Below are 20299 nucleotides of genomic sequence, written 5' to 3' on the forward strand. Positions count from 1 at the left end.
AAATACTCTGATTATGACCCTGAAAGAAATAGAAATTTAGTGTAATAAGAAAAATCATGATATACGTTTTTTTTTTTACACTTTATTACATTTAATTCAAATAATAATTTTGTCCGTAAATTGATGTGCGTGCATGTGCCTTGCATAGGCTCCATGGAAGAGGAGGGCACATCCACTGCGCATGCTCCAAGCGCAGTGGCCGCCATGTTGGAGCAGGAGTGGGCTCGGGTTGTTATTTTCTGACGCCGTATGTTTTTTTTTTCTCCGTGACAATTATCCCCTTTCGCACATAACATCGTCGGTGTCCGTCAACCGCGCGCGTCGTCCGGCGCCCTGAGCGGCACTTGGCCATGATGAAAACCAGCGTCGACCTGTCTCGCCGCAATCCGCAGGAGGATTTCGAGCTGATCCAGAGGATAGGAAGCGGCACCTACGGAGACGTCTACAAGGTAAAAAAAAAAACAACTGCAGCCAGAGTGGGGGAAGAAGCGCTGTTGACTCTGAGTTCCATAATCGGACACCTTTAAATGCTGGGCGTGTCTATTAAATGGAAACAAATATGTGTTTTTGCCATTCACGTCGCTCATTTGTGAAGGCCCAACGTTGTCACTGTCACAACTTGAAGCTGTGGCCCGTTTAAAAGTGCGTCAAATAAAGCTAATGCTAGCCCCGCCGCTTGAAATTCTAGATGTTGTTGTCACACTATCTTACTAAATGCATTTATTTGCATTTCAATGTCAGCTTCTGCATCCATTCTGTTGCCTGCTTTAGCGCGATTACGTCAGAAGAAAACAGCACCGGAGAGCGGACATGTGCAAAGCTAGCTGTCCGAAAATGGACTCAGTCGATTTGTGTTAGCATTGCGATGCTAAACCTGATTGCTATGTAGTGGAATAATATCACAAAATCACAACGAGCATTGATTTGTGTGCGCAAATATTCACTGTCGGTTCACCTTTCTGCACAGTTGCCGGAAAAAGGTCCTTAGTCGGACCGCCCAGCTGACAGCTGTCGTAAGCTCGCTCCCCTGAAGATGCTAACTCAACAACAAGCTACGATAAACAATAACATTAGCAACATCTCTTCAGCTCTAGCACCATAAAATCGATTCTACACGGTTATTACACAAGTTATTAACGCATTAATAGTTAGGCGGTTTGATTTATTGTGATTTATCTCCATTATCTTTGTGATCAACAATCAGCCCGGGCCCTTCGCGATGGTTTTAAGTTATTTGACAACAAAATCAAATCAAAACTTTCTGAGTAAGTTATAATGTTTTGACAGTGTAATCAAGCACCATATTTAAGAATAGTGTCAGGAATTGTCGTAAACTATTTCTTTTACTTGCCCTGTTTTTGCATATGCCTTCACAATGTAAATTACTCTCATCTCAAATCCACTTTTCCAATCGAAATGAATAGAAATGTCATTCATCCGTTCCAAACTCTCCATGGAAAACAAAAACAAAAACCTTTTGTAATGTTTTTAATTAGAAAAAAACAACAACAGTCTTCTAATAAACTTGCCCAGGGGGAGTATCGGACAGACGTAAATACTGAATATGAACATCTGTAGAACATAGATGGCTCAGCTCCTGTCAACTCGTCTCAGTTCCTTGCAGAGGATAAAGAATATATGACAGAGTACTGCTGTAGTTAATCATATGTGCCGCTGCATTAAATTTGTAAATATTAATTGCTTAAAGGGTTTTATGTGTTAGCATTAGATTAAGCTACCGGACAAAAGGCAAAAAAAAAAAGCTATGTTTTGATTATTGTGATTTCTAGCTCGTGTTTTAAATACCCATGTGTAATTACTAAAAACAGTTGGTTTAACTTGTCACGGAGCGCGCTTCTGGCCACAATATTACACAATTTGGATTGCAGTTGTGTTTCAAATAAAGTGACAGGTTTGTGGTTGTTTCAAAATAACATTCCGCTGGCTGTTAAACGACAGTCAAAGCTGGCACAGCGCAGCTCTGTGAAACACGCAACACTCTTAAATTCATTTGATGACGTTTGGTCCTCATCCAGGATTCTTTTGTTGCTAAAATGTCACTGCAACATTTCCGAGGCCCGTTAGTTATATGCAGATTTTTGCAACTTTGTGTCGTTGTTTTGCATCTTGCACGCATGCTTCCCTTGCTGGAGTAGATCATGTGTGTTTCTAATTTTAGGTGTTTTATCTTGGCCTGTTGCAGCCACTCGGGCTCTGACAAACTTGTTATTGTCCCCACTGGTCCTGTTATTGTTTTATCATTCATCATACATTGTTTGTCTCTAAATAATTGTCACCAAATGTTTAGGAATCATAAGACATCAATGGCTGCTATACATTTTCGTGTAATATCATGACCAAATCCCCCAAAACGGGTGAGCCCGATGATGATACTTTTGGAGATTTCAATTGTAAACCCTCGCCGCATTACTGGGGACGTCTGTGTAAGCAGCGGGCGGCCTGCTCGGTAAAAGCTCATTGATGCCTATATTTGGCTCTACCGCTGTGTGAAAATCTGCGACTCGGATCGGAATGTTTGAGCAGGAAGCAACGTGTGAGCCTCCCGACACATGATCGTCTTCAATTTGCAGAGGCGCTCCATTACGTATATGCTGAGAATTAGCATTTTGCACTCGAACGCTCGGAATCTCATTCCTGGAGGCACGGGGGATGCCCGGCGACCTTTTCCCACATTTCTGAGTCTGTTAGGGTTCGAACAAAGTGGCTGTTGTATTAGCGTGTTTTGTTAGCTAGCACCTTGCATTGATGGCATCATTGCCATACCGATACTTGATGATGTTGTTATGAGCTGCAGTTGTGATGAAAATGTGTTTTGCCAAAAGTTCCCAAAGGTGTCACGATCTGACTGGTTGGTCGTGCGTGACATTTTTGCTGCCTACACTCCCGTGGCCAAAATATCTGCTCCTCTCAAGGATTTGCCGTCAAACAGGATGTGACGTTGAGTCCGACGTTCGAATAGGATGACGTCCCTGTTCCCGCAAAGTGACAATGTGTCCAGCTACGGATTGAGGAAGTACAGTCACACTTTGGTTAGGACTTTTTGGTTTCTGCCAAGCGCACTTGTCACCTGAAAAGTCATTTGACACTCTCCTCTTAGACATTGCTAGCATATTTCCCAGGCAAGAGATCAGAGCGTGAAAGGCCATCGCATTAAAACAAAAGATTCAAGTCGGTTCCTATTTTCCACGACAGCAGTTGCCTTTAACCGCAGCGCAATGTGAGTTATGCTAACAATGCATGCTAGCTATCCACCAGCTGATGGATTTATTTATTTATTTATTTATTTTTTTATTTATTTTTGTCAGTGTGATGAATGTACACAATTAGTGCGTCAGTGTTGCTTGCATACAAAGAATTTTTTTTATTTTTCTGATTCCAGGAATGTGTTCCTGTTTTACCTCTGCCAAGCGTTTGACGCAGTAGTAGTAGTATTTTAATCGGGATTGGTAGGTTTATTGGTTGGTTTCATACATTATACATATTTATAAAATAAGAGCTGATCCACTACTGAAGGCTAAAATCAATTTTAAGCGTGTGTGCGCAATTAGATGATTATTTTTTTTAATGGCTAATTCCTCGTTCGTGTACGTCCCGCTGAGTTTAACGCCAGGCCGAATCAGGTAGCCGTTAAAATGTGCTTATAGTAGCAATTTCCTCCCACCGGGCCTTGTTGTGTGTTTGCGCGACATCTGGACAACCGCGGTGAAGGAATGCAACAGTCCCGGCTTCCTTTATGTGTGTGTGTGAATGTTTATGTGTGCGCATACGAAGGCCCTCATGTCCTATTGTTCCGCGCCAACAGAGGAAGGCGACCTCGCAGAGGGCTTGCGGCATAACCCGCCCACTAAGCGAGGCGATTGCGTGCCGTCACCAGCCTCGCAGATGGCCAGCGGACCCCCCCCCCCACCCACCCAGTTCACCCACCGAACAAAACGCAAAGGCCCTTGAAAGTCATTCATTAAGCAAGCTCAGAACTCAGAAATGTTCATTTAATGCCGTTAGCTCGTGGTTGACCTTGGCATCAACTTTAACCTCACCTGACCATTCTTCTGTTGTGGGCTAACCTGGCCTCAGTCTCACCCCCCAAGCATACATCCCGCTTTTTCGTGTCTAGCATGAATCAACGCACATTTTTCCATCGGTAGTTGCTCGCAGCAGTAAAACCAAAAAAGATTTGAAATCAAGCACGTAAACATTTGCCGCAAGCGCAGCGGGGATCGAACAGTAACACCAGACGCAATCAATCGGACTCATTCAAGTGTGTGTCGTTGCCGAAAGCGCTGCTACTGAGCGCCCATGAGTCATCACCCTCGCCCCTCTGTAAAGGGAGCGAACACACTGGCGCGCTGTGTACGTCTCCTTTCTTGCCTTTGGACGTTTCTTTGTGTCTCCTCCCTCCTGCCACGGGCTTTGTTACGTGCTCTTGTGCCCCATTCTCGTATTGTGCGCTGTCAATCATCGCCCTGTTCTCCACTTGTGGCACAGCTCCTCGCATTTCGACCAAACTCAACGACAAGTGGTGGAGAAAAAAAAAAGAAATGTCCACGTGTTGACATTTCCAGCGCTTTAGTTAAAGCGTGTCCTTAGGTCTCTTATATTAGAATCTTTCCCTCACGGGTAATGAAGTGAGCGGAGCGCTGTGTGAAATGTCACGGTTCGCTGTGTACAAAATCTTGGCGAAATATGCAGGCCAGGCTGCAGTCCCCATGGGGGTGTGTGTTTTCAGAAACGTACAGCGTTGCAGTGGTGTCTTGTTTTCAAGGTCGAAGTGTTATCTCGCTAACTGCTGTTGGCAGGGATGGCTAACTTGTTTCTCACACACGGTGAGGATCTGTAATTTGAGTAATTTGTGTTGAAAGCTGCAGAAGATAATCAAATATAGTGGCACCTCTACTTAAGAACTTAATTCAATCCACAATTAGGTTTGTAAGTCGAAACGTTTGTAAGTCGAAACAACGTTTCCCATAGGAATCAATGTAAAAGCAATAATGCGTGCCAGATTATCATATATACTATATTGTGAACATTTTATTTCAAAGTTGGCCGCTCTTATCAATGCTACTTTCCATTCGAAAGATTTATTAAGTCACGCCCGGAAAACCATCCACGGCTATTAAAGCCACTCACTTTCACGCATTCTTATGCGGCGATGCTTCTGGAATCATCTTTTATTCATGTCTTGTTTCACAGAGGAACTTCTCTCTTCCTTTGCAAGTGATGTAAACACGGCTGGCTATTTTTAGAAAATCTGCCTCCTTGCTATCCTGCCAATACGCCGTTTAGCAAAAAATTCCCGGCTTTTTCGGGAATACGGCTCCATTTCCCGTCCGTACGTTTTATGTCCAGTCAATGTCATGTAAAACACTCGCCTCCTGGTACGTACAATCCCATAAACAATTGGAGGATGCTGTTGACAGCGGGAAACTTTTTGGCCGTCCACCACACGGTTCATACTTTCAGAGCCTCCTGATTGCTAACCTCCCTTCTTCTTCTTCCTCTTCTTCTTCCTCCAGGCTCGTAATGTAAACACAGCGGAGCTGGCGGCTATCAAAGTCATCAAACTGGAGCCAGGTGAGCACTTTACCTTTCATCCACTCTGGCCTATCCGCCTCGCTCCCTTCATCCCTCCGCTTTGTTTGTTTCCATCCAGGGGAAGATTTTGCCGTTGTCCAGCAGGAGATTCTGATGATGAAGGATTGTAAGCACTCCAACATCGTGGCCTACTTTGGCAGCTATCTCCGGTAAGAATACTTTACATATTTTACTGACGTTTATTTGTGTTATTTTGAATAACGAGCATGCAGAACGGAAGGTTAAAAAAAAAAAAAAAAAAGTGCAAACAAAGTGATAGATGGACTATTATACGAGGGATAGCTCCAAAACGTAAATTGTAACTAAGAACCCAATTCAAAATATTTATTTCAAACTTAATACTATTGTGTTGTTTTTTTGGGTGAATAATTTGAAAGCCATTGTAGGCAAATGGTGCATTCCAGTCTGCTATATTTTAGAATGAAACATCTTTCTTGCGAAGTTATTGTTATGGAAGACGGCGCAACTAATGTGTGTGTGTCTGCACAGGCGAGACAAGTTGTGGATCAGCATGGAGTACTGCGGAGGAGGCTCACTGCAGGACATCTATCATGGTGACACTCGCATTCTAATTGTTTACACGTTAGTCACGTCTGGTCGTCCACTTATTGACCTTTTCTTTTTTTTCTTCAGTAACCGGGCCTTTGTTAGAGTCCCAAATAGCTTACATGTCACGGGAGACCCTGCAGGTAAGTATCATATATTGCTCCTTGAATTTTTAAAAAAATGTTTTCATCACTTTAACAACTGTTGCGTGATTTTGTACTTGCAGGGTTTGTACTACCTTCACAATAAAGGCAAAATGCACCGAGACATCAAGGTGAGCTATGGAGGAAAATGCATCCCAAAATACACACACTAAATAAATAAACGCATTTTGTCAACAACAGGGCGCCAACATACTCCTGACAGACAACGGCTACGTCAAGCTAGGTGAGACCAACCGGCCGATCTCCCATTTATTTTTTTTCCCCTTCCCTGGGGGATTTTTCTATATTGTTCCCACGCCGCTTTATTGAGGGGTCATTAATCTTTCCATTCATTTTTCTCTCGATAGCCGACTTTGGCGTATCAGCGCAGATCACGGCAACTCTGGCCAAGAGGAAGTCATTCATCGGAACACCTTACTGGTGAGTCATTGATGTGAGGGGCAAAGTGTACAAACTGCACCCGGATGAAAGAATTTGATTGATTACTCGATGAATCGGAGCTTCGTGTTAAACTTTAATGAATTGGAGAATGTGTTTGTCTCTCTCCTCCCCGCAACAGGATGGCTCCGGAGGTGGCGGCCGTGGAGAGGAAAGGCGGCTACAACCAACTGTGCGATATCTGGGCCGTGGGGATCACCGCAATCGAACTGGCCGAGCTCCAGCCGCCCATGTTTGAGCTGCATCCCATGAGGTTGTGTGTGAAACAATTTTTTTGAGTCAAAGTGATCCCCTTACTAAGCTCCGCCCCCCTTTCCTTCTCCCTACACAGGGCTCTTTTCTTAATGACCAAGAGTAATTTCCAGCCGCCTAAGTTGAAAGACAAAGTCAAGTGGTAAGGTGTCGTTCCCAAAACACACTAAAAACGGCAACAACCATTTTACTTGTTTATATTCTGTGCCGTACTCTGTACCGCAGGACGGACAACTTCCACCATTTTGTAAAAATAGCCCTAACCAAGAACCCAAAGAAGAGGCCCACGGCCGAGAAGCTACTCCAGGTGAGAAAGTAAAAAATAAAATAAAAAAAATCCTATCTTGCTGTCAGTCTTGATTCTCTAATATTTTATGAAAATGAACTGAAATGAAATTTTTTTTGAATCCAGCTATTAAACTGCCCCCACTCTTATATATTTCCTCACTATGTGTGGGCTCATTGAACGTACAAATTCATTTCCCCAAGTCGCCCGGGGATTTGTTACGAAGCATCGAACACAATGGCACTTTGTGTTTAAGCCACAAAGATCATAACGACTTTGAGAACACAATTGGTCAGACTGTATCACCAAAATACGGAACAGGTTTTTCCTTTGACTGCGGTAGATTTCCAAGTAACGTCCACGTGTTTGTTCAAAAAGTAGATTCAATGAAACTTGGTTTGAACGCTTCATTTCCTGTCTTTGCAGCACCCGTTTGTGTCTCAGCCCCTGAGCAGGACGCTGGCAAAAGAGCTGCTGGACCGGGCCAAAAACCCCGAGCACAACAACTACAACGACTTTGACGACGATGACCCCGAACCGGAGGTAACCTTGCCCGGGCCTTCTATTGTATTTTGGTGGGTTGCAAAATTCCAGGAATTTTTCTCTCCAGGCCAAGATTGGATTCGATAATATATAAATCTGTTGATTTTCTTTTTTTTTTTTTTTTTATTATTACCAAATAGAATATTTCCCAAATTAACTTTATTTACTGGAAATTTGACAGCCCTCATACAAAAGCACATGGCAGTGCTAATGACCTATTCACTGGATGTCGCCTCTTTTCCTTCCTCCCCAAATCGTGTCTCATCTGTTCTCCATTTGTCAAATTCCAATCCCCACGTCAACAATTTCTCCCGGCAGCCTTAACTCCTCCTACGTTCCTGCTCTTCCTCCTCCCTGGCACCGGCCTCACTCAACCTTCTCCTCTTTTCTCCATCTCCAGCGCTTCCCCTTCTCCTTCTTGCCTTTTCTCTCCTCTCCTCTCTTCTGTTCTTGTCTGCCTTCCCACCATGCTCTCCCCTCCTCTTCCTCCACAGTTTAAGTACAGGGGCCGCTTCCTAGCCGTTAGCCCCGGCGCTCGGCGCCCGCCCCGCTTTCCCGCTCGTCGGAAGGTACCACCTCGGAGCTGCGGTGTCTGCAGTGATGTTTTGTCTTAACAAAGCGTGTGTTGAGTTGATGTTGTCGTGGCAACCGTGAAATCCGTTCAGGCGCCTCAACCTAGGTGGTGCGTAATAGCGTTATTCCCTCAAATAGTGGCTCTTGTGTAGGGAAGGTGTTCCGGCCACCTAGTGGCGGAACCGGGGAATGCTAATTTGTGTGTTTTTTCGAATGCTCCTTTTTTTTTGTAGCATGGTGTGAATTTGCTGTGTTATGAAGGAACCGCATCAGAGAGATTATTTGCGGTCTGATGTTCAAGGTTTTTACAAATCATTGATTGAAGATATTGGTGTATTTATTTAGCGGGCTGCACTTCTCCCGCCGTATCAATAGACGTAAACATCCTGACGCGGGAGCATTTGTTTGATTTGATTGTGTTGACCTTGTTGCTGCGTGCAGCTGGCAGCTTTTTTTTTTTTTTTTGCTGTGTCATCAAATCGCCCCCCCCCCCCCCCCTTCCCCAAGAGGAAATAGCAAACAGATTATTTGGGTTTTCACCTTGTGTAATCTTCTCGAGTGGCCTGCAAAACCGTCGCGGTGGTTCATTTGAGCTTTTATTTGACTCTTGTCTCCATTTCTCTTTCCCTTTCAGTCTCCCGTGTCCGTCCCTCACCGAATTCGCTCCACTAGCAGAAGCACGCGAGAAGGAAAAACTCTCTCGGAGATCAACTGTGAGTTCACGCACAAGAGAACGAACACAACAAATAGCCTTCAAATGTTCACCACCTCCATCTGTGGTCATTTTCGCAGTCGGTCAGGTCAAGTTTGACCCGCCGCTGAGGAAGGAGACGGAGCCCCATCACGAACCGGTAAGTTGTTACCAAATGTCGTCGTCCTCACCCATTTTAAGATCACCGATGTTGATGGCACTTTGGGCTTTTGGATTCAAAGGACAGATAGAAGGTGCACAATTGGTAAGGGTTCCAAAATGTGCCTTGGAGGAAGTCTGGGCTATTTGAGTGTAAACATGAAATTGGGTCAACACATTTTTGGTGTCGGGAGTGCAACCGTTTTGCTATTGAGTTTTAATCGCCGAATGTCGTTGATGTAACAATCATTTTTCACTGTCACGTCCAGTCAGTTCATCATTGTCCTCCATTGTTGCTCCAGCTGCTGCTGCTGTAATAGAGAATATTTTCAGGTTTTGGGAAGGTGCTGTATTTCCTCAAATGGTGGCGCTCTGCTTACAATGACACTTTCTTTTTGACAGGTGGCGTGGTTAGTTGTTTACAGTACGAGCGATGCAGAATGTGTTGTAGTAGAAGAAGTCATGTCAAGTCGATGTTTGCAGAAGATGATGTCTTTCTTTTACAGTATCTTTTTAATATGCGCTACTCCCAAAAGTTTGGAATATTGGGCTTCTCGGGGAAATTCCAGGATGAACCTAAAATGTACTATAACCTTTGCGGTGTAGGGATTGGACTGATTTGTCGAGGCGTTGACTTTACAAATAACAGCAATGAAGTTGATTCATTGTCAATATAGCCGCCAATCCAAAATGACCGTTTCCTTTTATCGTCTTGAACAAACGCACTCCTGTTTTTCTGTGACAGCAAGGAGACTGAGCCATTTATTTGGACCGAAATATAAATAACGTCATAGTCACTATTCGACTATTGAATTATAAAAATAAAATCAGCCACATATATTTGTCAGAAAACATGAAATTATTACTTGTTCAACAAATTGAATCCTGCTTCACCCTAATCAATTCCCATTCCCATCTGCACTTGAGTAAATAAACATCATCATGTGAGGAAATCCGCAATCCTGGGATTGCTCTCTGTATCCTCTCTCTCTTTTTCTCCAGAGCCCATATTGGCCTTGTTCCATTTTGTTTCCCCCTCGCTCCCATACATCATCTTCTGTCTTGCATCAATGCCCCACCCCTCCCTCGCCCCTTTCCCCCTCCATCGTCCGAGGTTGATGTATTAACTTGAGGTCTCTCTGGCTTTGTCTTGCTGACCAGTGTGATTCTGAGCCCTATCTGGACTGTGTTGAGGAGCTCTACTATACCGCGAGATCTAATCTGGTAGTACTCTCTCTCTCTCTCTCTCGTCTCTCTCCTTCTTTCTCAATCCCCCCCTCCCTTTTTTTATTTGTTGTTATTCATTTGCCACACTAACATCTCTTTCTTCGATGTCTCTCCGCCGTTCCTAATCTCCGCCTATTTCTTGTTGTGTGTTCATGTCGGGCGATTGTTGTCCTGTTGCGCTTCTGCTCATGTGTGTTGTTCTTCTTTTCAGCCTCATTATCTGTAGCTGTCATCTTTTTTTCCCCCCTGCCTTCAGAAGTTTGTACAATCACATAAAATCACTCAAAATGTCAACAATCACAGAAAAGATAGTTTGAAAAGTCCGCTGCCTTGCTCCAAGGCACACCAATGAGGGAGGGGGGAGTTGACGCGAGGATATTTCTTTCTGCGAAATGTCTCGCTATGTTTTTTGTACACTTCTGCTCTAACTTCTCGTACGGTAGATGAAGAGAACAAGTGTGTCTCTCTTTTTCACCCCTCCTTGTTTTCCTTTTCCCTTTCAAGATGTCTTTTTTTTTTCCCCCTCCGCCTCGACACATGGCTGCTTACACATTGTGGCTTTACTTGGTGGTTTTTGGTTGACAACCTCATCAAGTTCAGCTCCATCCTCGCCGAACAGATGAGTTACTTTGGATGAAAAATTTGAAAAGGGCCAGCCCTGGAGAATTCACCCCAGAATGCTAAACGGTTTAGCGGCTCGGGTGACGCCGAACGAGCTGCCGCGGTCACCATGACGACCACATTAGGGCGAGCAAAAAGACAATGATGAGGGCAGATGGCTTATAATTACGTTTGTATTTCCGTCACTGTGGATAACGCAAATTCCTTCCGTTGGGATCGCAATGGAGGAAAGACGCCATCCACGAGGATGGTGAAACGTTGACGCAAAGTCGCTCAATATTTTGACTACCACAGAGTTGTTATTTTGTTTTTTTTGCGTCCTCGGTATGCGAGACCGCCCAGAAATTCCAAACATGTTTTCTGAGGACGCGGTCGATGTTGATGGCTTACCATGTGGAGTCGCAACACTTTTGGTGGGGCCCAACTGTGGGCAAGTGTCAAACAAGTGAGGTTATGTTGGCGTTGCCAAATTGTAACATGACCACTAGATGTCAGTAGTCATCCTATGTAATGCTCGTTTTGAAGTTCCAAATGCCTTCTTTTTACTTTGTTGTTTTTTTTTCTTCTCTGTGGTTTCTTCAAAATCAAATTGTAGAGACATGATGGGGCTAGAGATGCACGATTTTTTTTTTTCCCCACAGATTTCTTCAGCAAATAATTTTTTGGGCTGAGCGCTCACTCCAAAAAATATTTGATATTGATTTTGGCTTGGTTTATTTATTTATTTTTTCGATGAGCCTTGTTCCAGCCGCGCTTGTAAGGCCACAATGTGAGCACAAGGCAAATACATCCTGTGCCTGAACACGTCATGATCTTCTACTTGTAAAACTCTTTGCTGCCATAACTGAAGCCCCCCCGTCCGTCATTGGACAACCGGGCTTCAGTTTTATTAGTTGTTTTTATTTTATTGTGAATTCAAGTGCGTCATTTGGATGTGATATCCCAATAGTGCTGCACTTTTGTGTTTTTCTAGGACTTGCAGTTGGAGTATGGTCACGATTCGCCTTGTCTGCTCGGAGGAAACAAGTAAGTCCTCCTAGCCGTGTGTCTTTTATTGTCATTCTTTCCTTTTAGCATTCTTCATTGTGTCACATTGGATTTATTTGATTGCAAGTAGAGGGCGCTTTGTGTTTTCTATTTGCTGTCTCAGGACAGAACGGGGGACTGGCCAAAACCCGGCAGATTGAATTGATTAAAATATTTGTTGCTTGTTCACTGTTAATAAAAATGTCCTCTCGACTCCAAACAGGAGTCTTCTCAAATCGGTGGAGGAGGAGCTGCAGCAGAGGTGAGTCTGACTCAGCACCTTTCGATTTTATTCTATTTTTTTCCCCTCCCCTTCTTTTCTGCTGGCGTTCTAAACACCACATCAGCCAATCACATTAACCCGCAAATAATCGGGTCTGATCAACCGCCACTAATGACTCTTTACCGTTTCCAGTCTGGCAGCGTTTTGCACTCTTGCTGGGTTTTCGCTTGGCGCTTTAACGTCACGGAGTTGAAAGGTTGCGCTTATTAGTCGCTTTCCCGCACAGCATGGCTTACACACGCTGATAACACGCGGGCCACACAGGCACGTGGTTGTAGCGTTTTTAATTTTAACAACTCCACTCACAAATCTGCAGGGGTTCTTCTTGCTTCATTTTCCACGCGGCAATCTGTCGCAACATTCTCGATACTGTTGATAATCTGGTGATATCACATTTAAAGATGAAAAAAAAAAAAAGATGATTGGAACTTTTTTTTTTTTTTAAAGACTCACGTTAGGCTTCATTGTGTCTAATTATTTGTTCGAGGTTGTTTGAAGGGTTAGCGGTTTGTTTGTGGACAAAGCTTCACACAGCTCTAATTCCCCCATCCTTACCTCTCTTCCTCATCTTCCTCCTCCTTTTGTCATCTCCTTCCACCTTTTTGCTTGCATCCTTCCTCCCCTCATCTTCCCTCGAATCCCCCAAAATCTGCCCTCCCCTCCTATCTCCACCTCCGCTCCTAGGGGCCATGTGGCACACTTAGGGGATGATGAGGATGATGATGGTGCAGATGATGATGAAACTCACACTCAGTAAGTCCCCCCCCATGCAGTCCTAGAACAGGAGGCCTCCCTGTCCTCCTTTTCCCTCCCTCACCCGCATCAAAACGAGGATGAGGAGCAGAAGAAAGGAGGAGGAAGGCTTCCTGTTTGTGCTACAGTTTCATCCACGCAGCACAGCGCACCATCACGCCCTTTTGTATGTGTGTGTGCATCTTGAAAGCTTTACATCTCAACTAACCCGAAAACTCACCTGGAAGCCAGCTTAAAAAAAAAAAAAAAAAAAGGCACTAACACACTAAAGATGAGTGTGTTCTAGTTTAGGGTCAGAGTTGGTCCAGAAGTGCTGCTTTATTCTCTCCCATGCCATCTCTTCGTGTGCTTTTTTTGTTTGTGTGTTGATGCCAATCCTGCTCGCTGCATCTCTTTTTCAAGTATTCATCAACATCCGCTCTCTGCCCTTATTGTCTGAAAGCAAATGTGGTGGAAAGTTTTCTTCGCTTTGCTTTGTATTGTCCTCCTTAAGCTGGATAATAACCAATTTATAGGCAAAAAATGTGGCATCTGGCGGTGTGTGTGTGCGTTAAAGGCAATCTATTTACAGGTTTAATATTTCTCTATTCTATTCATTATCCAGCTGCTGTCCATTCTCATTTGCGTGTTCACATCAGTCCTTTAGCTCTCATTAACAAGCTAGTTAAAATACATTTGCGCTCTTATGAAGCAAAATGGAGTCAAATATCTGTCCTTATAGTGCTAGCGACACCTCCAAAATTGACTCGCTAGCGTGTACAAAGTTCCGTGTCATCACTACAATTCTCAGAGATTTGACGCCAGCTTGCTTGATTCGCGTGCTCTTTTTGTTTCATCCGGATGCTTGGTCACTTAAAGGAGACATATTATAAACATTGTGTTTTTTCACAAATGGAGGTAGCGCTTCACCAAGCTACTCAATTGCACGTTGGCAATTAAGTCTGCTCATCAGTGCATGTGGCTCATGAAGCTGCCCAAAATAAATATATATATGTCCCCTTTGATTGATTTGACAATTGTTACTAGTATGCTTAAAATGTGCTGTCCAGTCATGCAAAGTCAATGTCACTCTCTCGCCATCTTCTCACTGTGTAGTAAGATGAACACGATCCTGAGACCAAAGGTCCCGCCCCCGCTCCCGCCCAAGGTAGGTTGACAGACCTTTGGTGGGGATCAAAACTACTTGTATGCCTAAAATTCAAGTAAGACTCTTGTCTGCGCCCCCCCCCCCCCCCCCCCCAAAGCCCAAATCCATCAGCTCGCCTCAGCCACACCCCAAACAGGACGACAGCCAATCGCACAGCGAGGATGACGGAGGCGGGACCATCAAGCGCTGTCCGGTCCCGCAGACGCCAAGCCCCGCCAAGCCCGCCTCCAACGTGCCCCCGCGGCCGCCGCCCCCGAGGCTGCCGCCGCACCGCCGCAGCAGCCTAGGTAACGAGACCGCGAGCGAGCGCACGGACGCGGACACGTCCGTCCCGGAGGACGATGGCAGCTTTAGGCATTTCTGGGAGTGGCTCCACACGCCTCACACAGAGGAGGAGCTGGAGGAAGCGTGGGAGGTGCTGAAGGAGGTGAAAGAGGAGCAGGAAAAAGAGAATGGGGACGAGAGTAAGAGCCAGTAGCTTGATAGCATCCTTTTGCCCCGCCCCTCCAGTTGTCCTCTCCCACTGATTTATCTGTCCCATGAGTCCATTAATAGCAACACTTTTAATGTCTCCTGGGTTATGTTCGGAATCATATCAGGAGTCACCAACCATTTTGAAACTGAGAGCGACTTCTTCGCGACCAGTTTTCTGCCAAGACAACATCACAACTTTGTATCAATTTTACGATGTAGCTCAATCAATGTTATTTTTACGCTCAATATCATCAGTCAGCCACGTCATAATTACGTGACGGCAATGACAAAGTTCCAAAGCTGCTTTTCATTTGAAAAACTTAATGATTGGCGATTAGGGAACGATTCCGAACACAGCCCAGGTTTGTAGTTCTTTTTACCTACCAGCTTTTCGCTATACATGTCCTGACACTAAATGGTAGACAACCTGATTGGTTGCCGCGGGCTGTCAATCATTTAACAGCGGCCCTTCCATTGAGGATGGAGGAAGAGGAGAGAACCTCTTGCCATAGGGAAGCAAGAGTAAAGATGAAGTCATGGCTGCATTTATCATGCCAGCCGGCTCCCCTCTTCCCTCCCTCCCTCCCTCCCTCGCTGCCTTCCACCTTCCCTCACCCGCCTTGTAGTTAATTCTCGCTCTCCTCCATGTCGTCAGTCCCGTGAGTCCAATGATACGGCATCACCTTCGGCCTCACCCAAACTGACGTTATGCGTGTTGTATATCTGCAGGGAACGGCCTGAACGCTTCACACAACGGCGAGCGCAGCGGTCCTGCAGATAGACAACAGTCCACGATGCCCCCTAGTGTCCCCCTACGGAAGGACAAGAAGGATGTCCCGGTAATTTGTTGTTGACGATCAAAAAAGAATCTTCATTTTTCTTTTTTCTTTTTTAATTATGTTTGTGTGTCGATCTATTTTAGATGCCAAGTAGCAACGGGCTCCCACCGACACCTAAAGTCCATGTAAGTGTCTTTGTGAAATTGTGCGGCAGATCTTTGAGCTCATTGATCGTTTCCACATTTGTTTGCAGATGGGTGCGTGTTTCTCCAAAGTGTTCAACGGCTGCCCTCTCAAAATCCACTGCGCCACTTCCTGGATCAACCCTGACACTAGAGGTAAAAAAAAGAAAAAGATAGGAGGGATATTTTGCACTTCCAAGAGCAATCAATCTATGCTCTCATTGCAGCTCAGCTTACCTTTTTGGTCGTTGTGTTTTGTTCTACTAGAGCTTGCGTGTGTTGTGTGTTTCTTTCAGATCAGTATTTGATATTTGGCGCCGAAGAGGGAATTTACACACTGAACCTTAATGAGCTGCATGAGACCACAATGGAACAGGTGAGTCATGCTCTTCCTATTTGTGCACCTTGTAAATGACTTGAAATGTGAAGTCACAACAACAACAACATGCTGCACCTTTTGCGGTAGCTCTTTCCTCGACGCTGCACGTGGTTGTACGTCATGAACAACAATCTTCTGTCAGTATCCGGTAAGTTGCTTCACAGCTGCCCCAACAATCGACTATTTCCAACAAACAATGAAATGGTATTTTTTTTTATTTGCGCCTTTTCTAGGAAAAGCCTCCCAGCTGTACTCTCACGGCCTGCCGGGACTCTTCGACCAGGCCAGACAGCTTCAGAAATTACCCGTAGCCATTCCCACACACAAGCTGCCTGATAAGATGATACCCAGGTAAAAGGTCCAAATCTCATCAATAATATTTGAATGTAACCATCAGCAATTTCAACTGTCACTATTTAAGTTGCACTGTTGTTGTTGTTTTTTTAATAGGAAGTTTGCTGTTTCCACAAAAATTCCAGACACTAAAGGGTGCCAAAAGTGTTGCGTAGGTACGTATTTGTCCTACCCTAAAAAAAAAAAAAATTATATTAAGGATGAATGCTTCAAGTGGATTTTAATGACATGGTTTGTAAGTATCAAGCCACCGCGCGTCTCGGTTGTGACTTGTTGTCGTTGGGTGTGCAGTGCGCAACCCGTATACAGGCCACAAGTACCTCTGTGGGGCTTTCCAGTCCCATGTCATGCTGCTGGAGTGGGTGGAATCCATGCAGAAGTTCATGCTCATTAAGGTCACTAGGACATTTTTTTTCTTATGTTTGTCATCACGATTATATTGTTCGTTCAAACTGAATGGTTATTGGTATTTTTGGTGGCCAAACAGACCATCGACTTCCCCCTGCCGTGTCCGTTGGAGGTGTTTGAGATGTTGGTGGTACCGGAGCAGACGTACCCTCTCATCTGCGTGGCAGTCAGTAAAGGGAGCGAACTCAACCAAGTGGTCCGATTCGGCACGGTCAACCCCAACCCAAACGCTACCTCCTCCTGGTTCACAGAGACTGGTGAGAACACACACTGAGCATTATGGAGTCATGTGATTGATTTTTTTCTTCTTCTCCAAATGTGTTCTTTCTGGCCCCACAGACACGCCTCAGACATGCGTGATCCACGTCACGCAGCTGGAGAGGGACACCATCCTCGTCTGCCTCGATCGTGAGTCAGCCGGAGGTCTGACTAGTTCCCTTCAAAACACATCGCCTCATTTCCCCGTTTCTCTTCATCAGGGTGTATCAAGATCGTTAACCTCCAGGGACGACTGAAATCCAGCAGGAAATTGTCGGCCGAACTCACCTTCAACTTTCAGATCGAGTCCACGGGTAGGAAAACATAAGCAGAATAAACTCAAAGTGAAAGCACCTCACAATCATGTTCTGTGGATGGCATGGGGTTTCTTCCCTTCACAGTTTGTCTCCAGGATAGCGTGCTGGCCTTCTGGAGGCACGGCATGCAGGGGCGGAGTTTCAAGACCAACGAGGCGAGTCAGGTTTCTTGGCCCGGAACCGGCGCCATAGTGTTTTTCTGTATGTAACACGATAAAATGTTGCACATTGCCACAGATCACGCAGGAGATCTCAGACAGTACGCGTATCTTCAGACTACTAGGATCAGACAGGTGGGCGCATGCACACAGACACACACACACACACACAGTCAGGCATTAACATTTTCTAATGCCTTCCCACAAAAAGACGAGACGAAGGTCACCATGACAAAGGTGTTACTCTGCCAAGGTATCGCTGACTTTGTTGGGATTTTTGAATCCTGGTGTGTGTTTTGGGTTAGGGTGGGGGCTGGGAGTGTTGGTGTTGGGGGAGCGGTTCTTACTTAATGAGAGTGAAGACACCAAAGATGAATGAACCATCATAATATGAGTCGATAAACTGTTTGGAAAGAAATTTGTTTTATTTTGGTGTCTGCACGCTCATGATTTAACATCATTCTTTGATGACATCATCTTTTCGGGGTCTTCTATGAGTTCTCTAATATTATTGGGCCTTTTTTATTTTTCCAAAGAATGACTTTCTTTCAGTTTGTGGTTAAAGCAAATAAATCACATTTTATCTGAACAGATGTTTTTATTTATTTCAATCTAATTTTGTGGTGACAAAATTCTCGATTAGAAAAAATCATACGTACTTTTGCACATCGTCGTTTCACCGCGCTGAAATCCTTGCTTCGTTTTTGTTACTAAATTAATAATCCATGTGTGTCATTTTCAGGGTGGTGGTGTTGGAGAGTCGGCCGACCGACAACCCGACAGCCCACAGCAACCTCTACATCCTGGCAGGCCACGAAAACAGCTACTGACACACAACGCGACACACCTTCATGCTAACACCCCCCCACATAAAAGAGCCTAGCAACTAGCAAAGGGGAGTGCGCTCACCCCCAACCCTCCTCCTGCAACCCCCTCGCATCCCCCTTTCACAGTGTCGGTCGGAGAGGCGCCGCGGTGCGTTCAAGGGCAGATGACCATGTAAGAAACACTCGCGCTCACGATGCCCTCCCAGGAGGTCGGACCTCCACACCACTTGTACTACTTAGTTGTACACATTGTGCTACTACTGCGGCCATCTTGCACAGACCCCCCCCTACCTTAACCTACCCCCCCCTCCTCACTTTTATTTATTGTGGCATGATGTTAATCCGCCAGCAGGATAACGACTCTCCTGTTTTTTATCTGTGTGTAAAAAAAAAAGAAAGAGGAGAAGGCCTCCGGCCGCCTCCGCTTAGCAACAACAGCCACATAAGTGCTTAACTGATGTCTATTTAATTGATGTACATATAAATGTAGTATTTTTGGACAGATATGAACACTAAAACTGCTCGTGTGTAGTTAGGCGCGTGCGTAGTTGCTCGGCACAAACAAATAATGGCGGAAAGACGGACAGATTGAGGGGAAGTAGGCGACTCTGGAGGAAGCGGAACTTGCGTAACCCGCAAAAGTCGACCTTTGTAGAAATGCCGACACAAGATGACGACTTGCTCATCCTGCACAGGTTTTTTTTTTTTTTTTTATGTCATTTCTAAACGTCTTTTTCTTTTTTTTATGCAGTTCTGATCATAAAGCTTTTTATGTTTTTTATTTGAACCACTGGTGTTAAAACATTTGCACAGAGAAAAGGGTGTGATGAAAAATGTGAGTGAGTGAGTGTATTATAAATGTGCGACTACAAACATTTTGTCCTTAGCAGGCTACATGTCAGTCAGTCCCCCCACATCCCCCCCTTCAGTGAATAACGACTGAATGAGAATATCTACATCGAAACTTAAAGGAGCGTCATTGTTAAAACGATTAGGTAAGATTGAAATGGAGACTTACACAAGTTGCGTCACATTTTTCCTCATGTGCGCAAAATGAAGCTCGAGTGACGTGTCAACCCCCCCGCGGCAATTTTGGTTCCGATTATTTCTCAGAAAACTTAAAAGGATGAAGTAGAACATTCCTTCCCATGAATTTAAATAACACTAATAAAACCTCAAACAATACTCGAATAGAAACATAAAATATAGCCTGTTCACTTTTGGTTTTAATTTTTAAATTTTACATATTTGTATTTTTTTTTCATGTTACTGATCATTTTATTTGAACATGTCATTTTCAAACAAATTAAAATCTAAAATTCTAAACGACCTACTTAATGAAACCATTTTAACAAGACACTAAATCCCCTAATTTCCTCTTATAGTGGCCTGAAGCAAATGTAATTATGTGTAGAGTGTGTCTCGAAGGGAGCAAATGAAAAATTGTTTCATCATATATTTCCAAAATGTTTCCCATAATTATACTTCAATAAAATCATATATTGCAGTATAGTAATATATAATGCAACCACTGAACACAGGTCATATAAGCCACTTTTTGGGGGGAGGTTTTATTTGTTCATTTCGATGACACACTTGAGTCAATTGAGTCACGGTGTCTGTCAGAGGCAAGGCCATTATTTGAGGAAATGCGATGTTCCCAGAAACTAGCCCATCTTTTTTTTTTTTTTAAAGCTGTGAAATATCAAGTATAAGAAAACTAAATATGTCGGAAACGCAACCTCCACAAATGATCACTCCACTTGCATGTTGCAATTTTTTAACCAAATCCAATTATAAATTTAAAAAAACAAACAAAAGTTTCACATTCCATACATGGA

At 44.3% G+C, this 20299-nt stretch overlaps 1 protein-coding gene across 9 annotated transcripts; it reads left to right on the forward strand.

Annotated features, from left to right (window-relative positions):
- The first annotated feature begins 161 nt into the window (after positions 1 to 161).
- map4k3b (mitogen-activated protein kinase kinase kinase kinase 3b) lies at positions 162 to 20163 on the forward strand. Of its 9 annotated transcripts, XM_085921902.1 has the most exons (36): positions 162 to 449; positions 5535 to 5592; positions 5672 to 5762; positions 6103 to 6167; positions 6247 to 6302; positions 6386 to 6433; positions 6504 to 6546; positions 6671 to 6743; positions 6883 to 7014; positions 7093 to 7155; positions 7239 to 7320; positions 7726 to 7842; positions 8337 to 8411; positions 9050 to 9128; positions 9208 to 9266; positions 10427 to 10489; positions 12087 to 12139; positions 12363 to 12401; positions 13107 to 13175; positions 14271 to 14322; positions 14420 to 14786; positions 15526 to 15635; positions 15719 to 15760; positions 15829 to 15913; positions 16054 to 16133; positions 16224 to 16284; positions 16370 to 16487; positions 16587 to 16645; positions 16782 to 16885; positions 16978 to 17155; positions 17238 to 17306; positions 17378 to 17470; positions 17558 to 17628; positions 17711 to 17766; positions 17843 to 17884; positions 18374 to 20163. In XM_085921902.1, the coding sequence occupies exons 1-36, from the start codon at positions 351 to 353 to the stop codon at positions 18459 to 18461; spliced, it is 3039 nt and encodes a 1012-aa protein (XP_085778028.1). In that variant the 5' UTR covers positions 162 to 350; the 3' UTR covers positions 18462 to 20163. The 9 variants fall into 9 exon arrangements, with proteins under 9 accessions (XP_085778028.1, XP_085778020.1, XP_085778026.1 ...); XM_085921894.1 differs by lacking the exon at positions 8337 to 8411; XM_085921900.1 differs by lacking the exon at positions 8337 to 8411 and having other exon boundaries at positions 14420 to 14609.
- Positions 20164 to 20299: the final 136 nt, after the last annotated feature.

The sequence above is a fragment of the Syngnathus leptorhynchus genome, chromosome 10 (genome assembly GCF_054491065.1).
Source record: "Syngnathus leptorhynchus isolate UIUO chromosome 10, UIUO_Slep, whole genome shotgun sequence".
Taxonomy (NCBI): Eukaryota; Metazoa; Chordata; class Actinopteri; order Syngnathiformes; family Syngnathidae; genus Syngnathus; species Syngnathus leptorhynchus.